At 39.2% G+C, this 15,691-nt stretch overlaps 1 protein-coding gene across 1 annotated transcript in view; it reads right to left on the reverse strand.

Moving 5' to 3' along the window:
• Positions 1 to 15,691, reverse strand: part of LOC121062358 (chondroitin sulfate proteoglycan 4-like) — a 37,780-nt gene that overhangs the window by 20,654 nt on the left and 1,435 nt on the right. Inside the window, exons 2-5 of the mRNA XM_040542268.1 lie at positions 8,643 to 8,806; positions 4,454 to 8,020; positions 3,102 to 3,572; positions 2,190 to 2,366 (exon numbers count right to left, since the gene is read on the reverse strand). Coding sequence (XP_040398202.1) covers positions 2,190 to 2,366; positions 3,102 to 3,572; positions 4,454 to 8,020; positions 8,643 to 8,806 — 4,379 coding nt within the window. The remainder of the gene's footprint in view (positions 1 to 2,189; positions 2,367 to 3,101; positions 3,573 to 4,453; positions 8,021 to 8,642; positions 8,807 to 15,691) is intronic.

A 15,691-nucleotide genomic window follows, 5' to 3' on the forward strand; every position in this document is an offset into this window, starting at 1 on the left:
ATCTTGGAGGTCTCTTCCAACCTAGATGATTCTGTGATTCTGTGACACAGTGGTTTGAATAAGGGATGTTACAGATGCCCAGAAGTACCGCCTTTTTGAAAGCAATGCACAGTTTATTACTCAACATTCATTCACCGCTAGCAGTGTCCTTGAGGAGCAGAGTCTGCTTGGCTAGAACATCAGGCCACCAAGTACCACCCTACACAGGAATGCCCAGCTCATCTCAGTATTTAGCAGCACTATGGAAAATCCATTTTCTCCCACCTATTTGGGATGTGCAAGGTTGCTTTGAAGAAGGATGATTTTAGTGTATTCCTCCCAGTACGTAACTCAACTGCCACCTTTATTTCAGCGTGCACACAAATCCAACATATGTGTGTTATTAGTACACACTCACAACAAAACTAAAGCTTATTTCTCAGCAAAAGCTTACGCGTGACCGGCAGAGCCACAGGCACAAAGGCAGCATCATGGCTTTGGATATGCAAACTGCCTGCACAGCAGAGAGGACCAGCTTTGGCTAAGTTCAGCTGTGTTACATTGTTCTTGTGAAGCCTGGACTTAAAAGCCATTTTTAGAAAAAGCCACAGGATGCACTGCAGTGCACTACACTGGCTCAGTGCTCTGAACAGAGGGCAGTTCAAAGCCTGCACTGTACCAGAGGGGAGACACAGAAAGAGATCAGACTGACATACATCCCCCTTGTCTGCTACTAAACATTACCATGTGCTGTGCTGACATCTACAGAGTAAAAATGTGATTAATTTAACCAAGGAAGATTTTACTTTACCACTTGAATGCTTGCGAAGACAGTTTGCCCTTCTACCAGCACTGTCTGCATAGGGTAGGGTGTCCTGTGCTGTGGGCATCTGCAGCTTATCACAGGCTTGCTGCCATCACTGTGAAGATGCACGGTATTACCACTATCACTGCTTAAAAATTACGTCTTTTCTGCTGCAAAAATGCTACATACACAACTCAAAGCTATGGTCATCTCCACAGTAATCCATTCTGCCTAAGGCACACGTGACTAAACATGTAAAATTAAATGTTTGTTTTAGGTGCCACCAATTTTTAAACTGCAGCACTGGGAATGACGCAGCCTCAAAATAACCTGATGGGGAAGGGGAGAGAAAGGGGGATGAGGAAGAATGAGACAATAAAAGAACAAAAGAGCAAAAGAGAAAGAAAACAAAACCACAAAAGCACTGAAGTGACAGTAGTGACTTTTTTCATGACTGGAAGATTAAAAAGCCAGATATGGTTATTAAGAGTAAAAAACATAGCATCAGCCTACAATTTTACAATTTTCTTCAGTAATTGGCAGGGAGAAGGAACTAGAAACAAGTTAACACATGCTTTTTTTACCTCACCATATCAAACAATAATAGCTTCAGTGTCTGCAATAATACCTCAGTGATCTCCACCAGCCTAGATTTTCACTGACTGCATTGTGTTATTATATAATTAGAACTTTTTTAAAGTCTGTGAAAGTCTTACTAAGGGAACATTCCTGTTCTGTATCAGGAATACCCAACACGTAGTCAATTATCTAATGATGTGCAAGTGAGAATGCTGTTCTCTTCTCCAGTTCTGTCCCACTGGGGGTTCAGGGAAGAGCAACAGCAGGTTGCTCCTCAGACCTCAGCAGGTCTGGCCCTTCGGTATATTTAATAGCAAGATGCACAGGAGCTGAAAGCCATGCAAAGGCAACAGTAAGATGTTTGTACTCATTATCAGTACTCTTGGTACTTTTCTTAGCTGTCTTTATTAACAGCCCTGAAGACACCCTAGCGAAGAACATGGAAACACAGCATTGCTCAAGGTACAAGCTGCCCAACCCCAAAAGCCCTCTGTTAGCCCAAGAGACTTCATGTATCCTTAAAGTTACAAAAAAGCTCAGTGGGCCCTCTAGATAAACTTAGTCTGCTTTACACTACGGCAGCAGAAAACATTCCTCATGACCTCCCCTAAACATTCCTCATTCTTCACCCTAAATACAAATTACCCATGTACTGTATCCCTTCATTAAAACTATTTGATTTAAATCCCAGGACTGCATTCCAACGAATATTCCAATACTATTGCACTGAATATTCCAAGAGATGCAAACCTCACATTCTGCTAATGAAAGTAAATTCAATGATACCAGATTAGAAATCAACATTTTAAAACGATGACAAACATACCTGAAGAATTCTGTTAACTTTTATAACAGGAGCTTCATCATTTACTGCTTTAACTGTTACAAACACAGTCTGGGGCGAGCTTTGTTTCCACAATTCTGTATTATTTACTATAACAGTAAAATTGTCCGTCAGCTCCTCACTGTCATCGTGAATATAGTAGATTAATTCTTGTTCCACCTGAAAAATAGAACAAACTGAAAAATGAGGAAGCTAAAAGAAAATGAATGTGACATTAAAAAAAAAAAATAAGCATGTAAATCTAGTCAGGCCCATCTGGATTTATAGCCTCAACTTTTTATGACTTCCAAGAATTCATTTGCACTCGCCTTCAAGGAAAAACGGAAAATCCAATCCCACTGTGTTTACCACAACATTTCCTTGGAGTTATAAACTGAAAATAGTGAGTAGTAACAGATGGTAACTTATTATATAGTTTTGCTTCTTAGAACTAACAAACTGAAAATTAGCTTATCATGCATATACACATTCTCTGTGAGCAAAGAAATAACTTTAAAAATATACATATTGTTTCCACTTCCCTCCTTGTTCAATCTACATACCATTTCCTCTGGTCAACTTTTTCCACGATGTAATCTCTGCCTGCCTTAGGTTTCCACAGTTCCAACATCTTTTACCTAGCGTAAGCTGCTCATTGGTTTCTTATGATTATGGCACACTAGTATGTGTGACCAGTGGCACAGAAGGGAGTGAAGCACGAAAACTGTCCACCTACCTCTCTACTCAAATTGACAAGAGAGCAACTGCAGCACTATCTCTGGTACAAAAACAAAGCTCAAACTCATGCATCTCACCACCTCCCACCGAACCCTCCCACTTGAGACAAAAATTCACATTTAGCAATACAAACAAACAAGAATCGTTACTACAGCACAGTGAATCTAAAGGCATTACCTGTTTTCTGCTAAATTTGGTTAACTTTATTCCAGGAACACGAGAATTTTCAATATACCCATGCTTTGGCTGCTCAACTAAAATAAATTCACAGCTGAGTCCTGCAAAGTGTCTACTGGAAATTTTTAGATAGTCTTCCAACAGGGCTTTTGAGCCACCTTCAATTACTGTGAAGTTCTGTACTTCCAAGGGAATCACTCTGGGAATGATGTCTACAGATATTTCTATTCCACTCACTGTTTGGACACCATTGGTCGCATCCAGAGAAAAATGGTCATTTAGTTGGTCAGAAACTGTCTGCACATACTGAACCTTGCCCTCATCAACATCTTGCTGTGTGAAGGTCAGAACTGGCTTTTGGTCGGCACCGAGATAACTTCCTTCTGATGAAAATTTCCGAATGTATCCATGTACTGGTAGCTGTCTTACTGTGAACACAATCTCAGATGAAGAGCTGTTTTCATGAGCAACCTTAAATTTGAAAAACACACCCCAAGATTATTTAAATGGAAACACGAGAAATTATTTAATTATCTTCCAAATTTCTCATTTTTAACACTGGGATTGTCTACCTAATTAATCGGCATCCTTAGTTTGGTTACAGGTATATCTGCACATTTCTAATATATAAAAATTCTTCAAGTACACGTGCATTAAATGGCATGGGAGTGTTTCGTAACTCCGAATATGTTTTGCAGATTTTGAAGAAACACACTGTGTAATTAACTAATTGCCTAAGACCTATAGACTCCTGCTTGAAATGAAGACCTCAGCCAGCACAGCAATGTGCTGCAGCTGCCCCCTCGTGGTGGTTACTGTAAGGCTACATGCAAACAATAGGGAGGAAAGTATTAACCAACAAAATACAATCTCTTGTTAATGATTTCATATTTTTAAAATCTTATATCTAATCCTCCATGTTAATGGGGATAGCTCCAAACTGAATGAAATGAAATTCTTTCTTCCTTGGCATATCCCACCAGTTCAACTAATGAACATACATACAAATAGTTGCCACAACTAAAGCAAATACACAAGTAAAGCATCTACAAATCTTAACTTTCTCAAGCACCAGTATGTAACAGTCAAAGAATACAGTCAGTCCTTCTCTTTCTTTAACATAACTGGATTTCTTTCCTAGGAGTGGAAGCTACCTAGTGTCAGTTTCCTTATAGAATCAAGCATCCAGAACAAAGACATGCTAGTGAAAACAAAAAGAGTTAAAAACTAAAGACAGTTTTGGTGAACAGAGAGAGTACAGACTGCAATGGCTGAGAAAGGAGAGAAGAAAACCCACTACAAGATTGGAGAAATGGACAACACAGTTAACTAACTTAATACAGTTAACTTACTTGCAGTTTTCCTTTACTGATTTTAACTGGTTTTCCTTCTTCAACTAAGAGATTGTTATTGTTCACAATCCTGGGTGGCCATTGATGACTTTCCAAATACATGCGAACATGTACACCAGCATCCAGAAGGACATCTTTAGCACGGACTGTAAAGTTAAATGTGTCAATAAGGTTGTTGCTGTCATCATGCCTGTAGGTCACATATCCCTTTATCAGATCAAGTTGAGTGAAGGAATCTGTCATTAAATTATTTACACATATTCTTCCATATTTTGGGAAAGTGGATATCTCGTAGGTAATCTCATGATCATTTCTGATGTCTTGGTTTGTAACAGCACTTAGGTTAGCTGTTGTAACAATTTCTTCTTTTCCTTTTTGAACCAACAGGCCCGTATTATTTGCCAACCTAACATAAGGATCAGTGGCATTAACTTCTAGAAGGAAAGATGTATAGTGCTTGCCATCTGTCACAAAGAGCACAAAACGCCCAAAATCTGCACCACGGTGTATAAACAGGACTTGCTTTTGCTCCAGGTCTGCTTGCCTGAATTGGTAGAGTCTGTGCAATGTATCATTTGTTAGCACCAAATCCCCATTGGAAATGCCACGTCTAGTGTACAGCAGCTGTCCATCTTCAAAGTCAGAATCAGGATCGTGATAGCAAAGATCTGCCAAAGTTAACAATCGCTGACCATTTCTCACTACACTAAAAACTTTATCAACTACACGTACTGGTTTTTCATCATTCTTCAGCTGGACAGAAATGTTGAATCTAATTTCTACTGACAAAGATCCTGCTTCTGGATCAAAGTTTGCCCACTCCCCTGATTCTTCACTGAAAGCTCTGACAACAAATTCATCAAACACTGTCTCAGAATCATCATGCATATACATAAGGCGCTTATTACTTATATCTTCATTAGTGAAAGTGGTGAGATTGTCATTACTCTCAAATGAACCTGAAAAATTAATGAGTTTTAATTTCCCATGCTTAGGAAACTTTAAAACTTTATATTTGAAAGTTTTATTATCCAGCATTTGCACAAACAATTTTGTGCTTGTTATTAATTCTCCTTCACCTTCAGTAACAGTCAAGCCATTGTTAATCAACATAATGTTTCTGAAATCTGATTTGATGCAGACTTCAAATTCATAGAAATTTGATTCCAGATATTTTGTTGAAATGAGGAATTTAAATGAATCACATTTGTCTTCATGGTATCTGCTGATTAATTCATATGCCACTTTTTGATCAGTAATGTCTTTCTGGCTAAAGACTGAATATTTTTTCAAAGGCTGGTCATTAAGCAGCATTTGTCCACTCTTTGGTAGGGACAGTAGTTTAAAATGAAGCTCATCTTCAGGTATTTCTAGATCCACCAGCACAGCAAAAAGATGATCTGAATTCAAGTACTTCCTTTTTGATTTTTCAATTTCTAGAGGAGTATATTTCACCAAGCTGTACCTTAACCATTTCACTTGGACTGGAAACACATACTCTTCACTGATTCTGTTTCCTAAGCTAACTTTGAATTTAAATTGGTCAGTAACATTTTCCAGCTGAACTTCTTTGAAAGTGCTACAGTATCTCACACGGTTGCGCTGAACAGAGCGTTGAGAAAAAGAGCTGACTTGCTTCCACTCCCCCCTTGAATGCTGCCTTTGGACTTCCCCAAACTGGGGCGGCTCTGTGATCTCGTACCGTACCTCCAGCTCCTGGAGGTTGGCATTTGTCTCAACTGCCAGATGCCTAGGTGTGATCAGGGCTGCAGAACCCTGCAACAGCTTAATTCCTGAGCTGCTGACAACTTTGTAATCCAAAGGAACTGCCATAACACGTAACACAACAGTGTTGCTCACTTTCTCACCATCACTTGCCCTCAGAACAATCCTCGAGTTCTTGACACCTGTGTGAACAAAGAAAATACTGCCTTTTCTTAAGTCCTCATTAGAAAAAGTAGCAATAGCTTTTCCAGGATGCTTTGAATTTTCTAAAAATCCTGCATCTGCATTCATATTTCCAAGAACTGAAAGACTGAGGTCCAGAGGATCTGTATCATTATCTAAAACTTTTATCAGGTCACTAGTCAAACGTTTCTTTGAGTTCTCTAACAGAAGAAGTACGTTTCCCTCAGGCAGTGTGATCTCAGGAGCATCGTTTACTGGAACGATAGTAATGCCAAACACATACTGCTCATTTCCTTGCAAATACAGGGGCAGAGTATTTCTGCTGCTGGCAGAAACAGAGAAATTAAAATGATCATAAGTGTCCTCAGAGCCACCATGGACATACAGAACCTTCCCTTGCCACAGGTCCTGCATAGTAAATTTATTTACCTCCTGCACAGCTTCAATATCTAATTTCAAGTTCCCACGTGAGGGTGGTTCCTTTATTTCAAAAAGAACTTGTGACAGATGGATCCCAAGTTTCTGAAAGTCTAAGTTGACTTTAACGTGTTTAGATTCAAGTGAAGCTTGTCCACCCTCTAGCACAATCAAGTTACTCAGAACTAAAAGGTGACTTTTATCTCCCTGGCCCAGTGAGACAGAGCTTTCAAGAGAAATGGCAAATGTTGGGGCTGCTTTCACAGTAGGATATTTTAAAGCCATCTCTAAAGAAAGATTTGTATTAAAAGCACTTTCCGTTTCACATCCAGCTGAAATGTCCTTTGTTACCAGAACATTCTTCAGTGATTTCTTTTCTGAATTGACTTTTAGGTCTCTTAAGCAACCTTTGAAGGACCCTCCTCTGGCATATTTCCCAGACACTGACGCTAGCTCTAACTTAATCGCTTCTGATCGTGTACTGTCATCTACACCACCTACAAAGAGAGACCCCTTCAGAAGCAGCTTGCTTTGCAGAGGGAATGATTCTTTCACAGTTTCTTCATCCAATGTCAGCTGTAAATATTCTGTGCTAAATTTCAGCTTCACATAGTGCCAATGACCATCGTTGACTGGCATACGAGAGGAAAGCTGGGTTCTACTTTGATGCCTTCCAATACAGGCTTTAATCAATCCATCTTCTATTTCCATTGCAATGAAATCTCCTGCTTGTCCAGGATGATAAAGCAGCAAGCCACGTGCAGTTGAGGTTTGCAATGCATACTCCAAGATTCCCTCACCATCAACATTCCACAATGGGAAAGACACGTAAGATCTGGAACTGAAGAAACTGATGGGTTCATCTTCACCTGCAAAGAATTCATCACTGCATCCCACCGAAACTTCATGAATACTTTTAAAGCCAGGAGAAGGTCTCAGGGGCATCAGGATGTCTAGCTGATTAAATGACACGTCATCAATACATCCTCGAAAGTTGGGCAGTGCTCCAACAAGGTAAGGAATGTCAAGTTCACTAGTACCACCTACATAGAAGCCATGATCAATATTTAAGTCATGGAGAATTCCAGGCATTTTTGCACTTGTTCTATCATATTTATCAACTACCAAGGTGACATTATCATGTTCATGATGCAGTTCAACCAGATGCCAAGCTAAATCATTCAGCTGAGATCTTTGCTGAGAATGCAGTACTCGCTCCCCCATGCCAAAGTTAATTCTCAACTGCAAGAGACAGAATATTTAAAATACATCAAAATCCAATGTCGTATTTTTACAATCATATATTCATATAGACTTAAACAGTTGATTTTCATAAATTTTCATATTTAGCATATCATTTATCAAATGTAACTGGAAAAAAAATAAAAAAGAAATCCCATTAAAATTCTGTCTGGGTTTACCTGCCATCACAAAATTGACTTGGGTAATTGCAGAAGAGGGAATGAACTACACTCCAGTTCTGCTAGGACCAACAACTCCTGAGAACCCTTATAACAATGATGTTTCAAGAACTTGCCTTGCATAATAACTATTATTTGGAACCAACATTTTCTAAGATGCTAACAGCATTAAATCTGAAATTTTGTCCTTACTGAACCTCATGCATTGAACAGTGATCTTGATCTTAGATCTTCTAGAGATCTAAGAGGCTTCTAGGTAACTAGATTTTTAATAATTATCATTGTAAGAAACACATACCATGTTTTGAAATTATCAATTATATTATACAAATTTTCCATTCTTTTTAACATAAGCTTTGAGAATTGTTAGAGACAACATCTTAAAGAAAACACTAAACATTAGAGGCTATGCGTTTCTTTTTTACCATAGCTACAAATCTTACCTGCAACTTTCCTGACTGTAGCTCTATTAAACAATAATCTGTCCTCCCAGCTGCAAGAAAGAGCATTCCATGTGGCTTGCTTGTTCGAAACCGCAACTGTAGGGTTGTCTGTGAGGATGTTTCTGCCTTCTTCAATGTCACAAAGCTATCACCATAAAATGATACTAAAAGAAAGGAAAACAAGCAGATTTAGTCACACATGCAGAATTTCTTTTATACATATATCAAAAACTCATATTAACTCTCTATATATTTATTTATATATGTATAAAAATAGACCTCATATATTAAATTCACCCAGTTCAAGCAACTGGGTAAGAGCCCAGTGGCCATACCAGTTTGAACAAGAACTGAATATAGCCCAGTATAATATCTCCAACAATGACCACAGGGAATCATGGCAGAAGCATATTTAACATTTTCCTTCAAATACTCTCCTAGTTTCCAATTATTTTTTATTTCAGATTTTCATGAACTTGTCACAGTCCGTCTGTCTTCTAATTGCCACAAGATTTCTCTCTGAAGTATTCATCTAGTTTCTCTTTGGGCATATGTAAACGTCTTCATCTTTAAGATGTTTCCCTATGTCTCTGTCAGAGACATCCTCTGTCACCTCTGATGAGAAGACGCACAGGTCTCCTGCCACCTGCAGAACCATATCCCTCCAGATGTTCTCATCTGTCTCTTTTTAGGTTGAAGAGTCCTAGCTTGCTCTCTTGGTTCCTATATGCAGCCTTCAACCTCCTGCAACCATCCCCGCTACCCTGTTGCCCAGTCACTCAGTTTTGTATAGAACTCCTGCAATACTTCACTCTCTTCTCCCCTCTTTACTGTCTTGAACAGTAATATCAGTAAACTTCCTCATTTGACTACTCACTGCCTTTGCCATCTCCTTCATTACTGAACGGCACAAATTGCAAGAGCTACTCCTGCAGAGCCCAGCTGTTAACTTCTCTCCTATGCAAAATATCATTTACCCCTTCTTCCTACCTTTTAATCTAAAACTTATCACTCAGTGCCATTTAGAACAACTAGATATGAAGTTGCAGAGACAATATTTTTCACTGACACTGGGCAACAGTTTGGTGTTTAAACTGCATTTCCTGAAAAAGAAAAAAATAAATGTAAGCTAAAGCTTTTGCCTTCCACAAAACACTTCAGCATCAGAATCCATCACTGAAGGTGGGACTGGAAACTCAACATCAGCCTAGGCAGTGATCCAACACCAAAGGAGATCTTGGGCCAAGACCACCTACTGTGCCTTGGCGTGATTTCTGCTTCAGTACCCACCAAACTAGGCAGCATGTTATTACAATATGGGAATCAAGTTCCTCTTTTAGAATGATTTCTGGCTGAAACCACATTATGAGTGACCTCAAAATGACTCTGGTGCCACAGTTTTAGAAAAGGGGACATTATGTCCTGAGCCATCTGATGCCACCTGTACCACCATGGAAAATAGGTGGAGTTCACCAGCAATACCATCCCCGAAAGCTCCCTTGACGCTGTAACACATGCATTCAGCATATCATACAGGAAACAATTCCTTCGGACTGCGTGGGCAGACAATCCATTTTGCAATATCAATCCACGCCCCAAAGGGAAAAAGAAGGGTGGAAGCAGCTGAGAGTTTGATCTAGTTCAACTATAATTTCCCTTTGTGGGTATTTATATATACTATATATACAATAGAACAGAACAGTTCAGTTGGAAGGAACCCTCAAAGATCCTCAAGTCCAACTGCCTGACCAATTCAGGGCTAACCAGAAGTTAAAGCATATTGGTGAGGGCATTGTCCAAACATGTCCTGAACACTGACAGGCATGGGGCATCAGCCACCTCTCTAGGAAGCCTGTTCCAGTGTTTGACCATGCTCAAGGTCAAGAAATTTTTCTTAATGTCCAGTTTGAACCTCCCCTGCTGCAGCTCTGTGCCTATCCTGTGCATCCTGCCATCAGTTACCAGGGAGAGAGACTGGCATCTCCCAACGCAGATATACAAGGCCTCAAAAACAGAGGTCAAATCGCTTGGGACACAAATTTAAAGATCTGCTCAACCTGAGTTACTGGTTAATTTGTGGTCTCCATCTCCTTTCTTTCTTCACTAGAGCACACTCCCAACTCTGATTAGAAAAACCACACAGGGGCTACAAATCCTTCCTAATATTTCCATCATGACAAGTTACACTTATATGAAGACCGTAAGTTTTGAGAATTTTGTTTCAAGTAATTTTACTGAATATTCCTGTCCAGCTCCATCCATAAAACCTTTCTTAGAAGTAAACACAAGAAGCCAGGCCAGACACAGCAAAAGGCTTCAGAATCACAGAGCAAGGGAGTCTTCACTCTTGTTACCTAGAAGAACCATTAGGCTGGCTCTTTAACCTTTTGCTCAGCTTCTTTTCTCTGCTGCTGAAAAAAATTACTGAATTCAGCTACACTTTGAATTATTTTTCTCTTGGTTTCTCTCCTCATTGTGCAAAGCAATCAAAGCCTCATCTCTTTTCCATTTCCAAAACTAATAACCTCCAAAATGTACCTACAAGAAACAAACTCAAACTCACTACACAGTTATTACATGTGCAGTGCGCATACATCCAAAACCAAAATCAAGACTAAAGACCTAACTGAAAGATGCTATTTTTTCCACATCTTTCTGTATTTCTCACTACAGACTCAATGGCACATGTTCTCAGCAATGTATAAGGAAGAACTGATCTTGGAATCACAATCCAATGTTCACTTCGTAACTGGAAGTAATTTAATGCAGGCTTCACATTGCTCAACACCTTTCAGTCTCCACTGTTGGAAGAAAACAGCCAAAGCTCTGCGTATCTGAACCATACCCTTCCTTAGTACCCTTGTACCCTTTCTTCCCAAAGAAAGTTGTAAGAGAAGGCTTAGGCTTGGACTTGTAACCCAAAAAGGCTTTTATAGTTGTGCCACAGAGGTTTTTAAATTCATGTCAGTTGAAAAAGAGGGGCATTTTTAGATGCTTTCCCTGCCACCTTTTGTATGAAAATCTTGAAATACATGATTTGATCTTTAAGCAGAAAAGAAAAAGACAACACGAGAGTATTTGGACATTTGGAGTATTTTCATACATGAGAGTATTTGGACAATGTTTTTGTCTTCAATGTGTTCAGGAGGTATCGGTAAAAATACTTTCAGGCTTTATGAAAGTACAGCTTGAAGTCCCATTAAATGCCCTCAGTGACGCAACTGAGGTAAACAATGAGAGACACCTTTAGTCCTAACATGCTTCTGCTGTAACTAAGATGAAAAAATGGGAGTGAAAAAACACAACGGCCTGGCAAGGGAGAGCAAGAGAATGGGCAGCACCAGCACGCAGGGTATAAAAAACAATGGTGCCTTACTACGTCTTACCGTTTTGTTTTTTCTTCCTGGTATTGGATTGCAGAGTTGTATCAACAGATGTGATAAACACCAAATATCCCTCGATGCAGGCTGAACTGCTAGTTGTACATTCTGCAGGTCCCAACCCTTTTTCTATTAAGCTAGAGGTAAAACAGCATGCAACCTCACACATAGATATAATAGGAAGTCTCTACCCTGGGATAGAATTTGAGTGATGGAAGCAAGTGTTTGGAGCCTATTAATACCAAATGTAAGCTGTTGTGATATTAATAACTTTTAAAAGCTCTGCTTCTTCTGATTGCACAGCACAAGTGAAGACATTAAAAAGGAAGATGCTTTCAGAGAAGGTGTACCAAATTCCATGTATCTAATGTACGAAACTTCTTATAGCCCTCCACCAGAAAACAAAGCAGAATGAAGGATTAAATACATCTGCAACTATTGCACATGGTCTCCACTATAAACATGCCTAAAGCTGGCCCACAAAAACAACTTCTCTAGCTGCTTCCAGGTAACAGAGCTTAACATCCAGGTCTGAGAATCCAGCTACTGCACCACCAGAAGAGATGTCAGCTCTCTCCAAAAGGAATTCCGTAATGTCCAAAATACTGACTCTACTCCCATAAGATTTTATAGCATATTTTAGCATATTTCGCTTGTGCTGAGGTAGCCAGAACCATTTATCAGAACAACAGAGATGAAGTGATTCGTTCACATGCTGCAAGCATCCTTTCCAAAATTTTGTGATTCGTGTGTTTATTGTCATATCCAGTTGTATTTCCTTTCACCTTGAAGCTGCCATTAGTAAATTTGAAATCACTGTGACTACAGGAGAAGCCTAATATCAGAGTACATAAAAATAATTCAGAGAAATAAATATTGGGCTCCAACACCATTACACAACTATTTAAAAGTTAGTAATTTATACTAAACCTTTTGAATTATACACCTGCTGAGTGATGTGAAAAAGACGATAAATTAGGATAAAGTGAAGTGTTTGTTAGATGAAGCAATCTTCACTAAAAAATAATCCTTTCAGGCAGGATATTCTCACTAACGTTCACAAGCATGACTAACATTTTCTTGCAACTTTTGGAAAGGTTTACATATACTTTATAGTACATCGGTGATAAAAATCACTATTTTTTTTTAAATATAATACAAATAGTAAAAGAAACTACCATTACAGTAAACCATAGGTTTCATGGAGTCCTCAAGAGCTGCACAGTAATAAGACAAGAGGAAATGGCCTTAAGTTGCACTAGCGGAGGTTTAGGTTGGATATTAGGAAAAATGTTTTCACTGAAAGGGTTGTGAAGCATTAGAACAGGCTGCCCAGAGAAGCAGCTGAGTCGCCATCCCTGGAGGTCTTCAAAAAACGTGCAGATGTGGTGCTTAGTGACATGGTTTAGTGGTGGAGTTGGCAGTGCTAAGTTAAAGGTTGGACTAGATGATCTTAGAGGTTTTTTCCAAACTAAATGATGCTACAATTCTAGATCAGTTCTGGTTATTCAAAGCTCACTCAAACTACAAGTTGGAAAAATAAAAATCGACAGCAAATACTTTAAGTAATTTCACATTCTCTTTTTGCTTCTGATAAGTAATGAAGAAGAATCAGATCGGTAGCTGATTTTTCTCACATTCCTGATTGAAACTTGGCCTCATGTTAGAAAAACTTATCGTTAGTGTCTGCCCGTCAAAACTAGATTGAACGGGCTTAAGAATATTAACCAGAACATAATTAGCCCGATGAAGTGAATAATAACCTTACACAGGTGTAATCTGATGTTGATAATAACACTGTCTTTTACAGTGAATCTCAATGCCTCTCTCTCTTGCAGTGAGAGGAAAATGTGAACCTCCTTCCAGCCTGATTCAGCAGCACTCACTAGTAATCACCTGGAAAAATAATCACAGAACATATCCTCTATCCTCACAATTAAAAATACACTCTTGTCTTCTTCATTTTACCGTACAGCTGGATGGAACCATATTTAAAATATTCCATTTTTAACTAAGTACTTACTACATCATAGATATGATCTAAATCAACTGGTGAGATTGAAAAACACTATCAGCACTACTGAATATCTTATGTCATATGGCATGCTCACAAATCTTTGGTGGGAAACTGGTTAAAAACCTTGTTCTAAACACGGGGAAGGGGATTTAAACTTTAGTCTCTCAGAATTCAGGTGCGCTTCTTCCAAATATGCCTGATGACTAAATTACATGGAGATACTCATTGCTTCCTTCTCTCTTTAGCAAGGTTGCCTAAACACTTTCATGGTACCGTGTCTAAAAAGTACAAACATATTTCATTATTAAAATGCTTGCGTTCTGCTCCACTTGAATGGTATGCAAAGATCACACCTGCACGAGCAGCCCGGGGGTGATCAAAATATTAATCAGGAGAAAAAAGAAAAAAAAAAGAAAAAAAAAAAACAGAAGCTGTCAAACTGCACTTTGGAGGATGCATTTATTAAAGACCTGAAAGCAGAAGACATGCTGATACTTACAAATACCATGGCATGGGACTGTTGGGTTAATGTTGGAAGTGCCTCTTCCCAGATCACACAGTCTAAACTACATTCTCCAACACACAGTCCCGATACTTCATAGAACAGGAGTTTGGTTAATGAAATTTTGCTATGAGGACAAACAGAAGAAATAATGCAGCAGAATGACAGAAAGAAAACAGAGAGCCAAAGGACACTTCATAATGGAAAAATACTACTTCTTTCATTTCTTATTCAAGCTAGTAGCAGATGACACTGACAGCACTTTAGGGGCACAGGAAGAATGGACATGGAAAAGGACTGCCAGATTTGCTGGGAAAGCCATTTACAGGTAATGTAACCATAATGTTGAAGTGAATTCTCAGGGCTGATTCACACTTTATCGCTGTTGGATTTACAATGAGATTTTGTGGGTAAATCAAATGCTAGTAAGTCTGTAAGCCTCTGATACTTGCATGTAATGCAAAACGTACACAGTAAGACACATCCCTGTGTTGCATCCACATGTGCTTAACACACCAGCTTTACAGATAAAAGATAGTCCTACAGTCAAAGCAGTGAACATCAAATGAACAAATGTAATGTTAATTTCTGGTTCCATCAAAGAAACATGCCAAAGAATTGTGCGAATCACTTAACACCTAACTTCAGTTTACTGCCTAAAAGTTTTCAGTGCTTTGTTTTCCTTCCAGCCTCCAATTGTTTTTCAATTCCACTCTAAGATCTTTGGGACAAGAATCTCTCTGTCTCTGAGTATGGCTACAGTTATAGCAGCAACTGTAGTAAAGAGACAAGAGCTGGATTTTGACACTCTGGCCTGGTACAGATGCCAGCCCACATGGGATGGTAAAGCTCAGCATGACAGCTCCGCTGAAGCATCCTACGCTGCTGCACTTGGGCTAGCACAAGCAGCAGGCTGTGATTCTGACATCCTACCTTGCAATCTGGAAATGTTTCCTCCAGCTCTGGATTTACCGTGCACTGCCCGGAATGCCGGGCACGGACGGCTCTTACCGCAACAGTGAGGCATGAAGTGGTTTGTCAATTTCTCAAAGTACTGTTTGCAAAACCATACTAGTTGGCCTAATATTCCTGCCAGCAAAATCATTGATGAAACCTTTAGACCATGACATTTATGACAATGCTACCAGCA

Source organism: Cygnus olor, chromosome Z (assembly GCF_009769625.2).
Source record: "Cygnus olor isolate bCygOlo1 chromosome Z, bCygOlo1.pri.v2, whole genome shotgun sequence".
Taxonomy (NCBI): Eukaryota; Metazoa; Chordata; class Aves; order Anseriformes; family Anatidae; genus Cygnus; species Cygnus olor.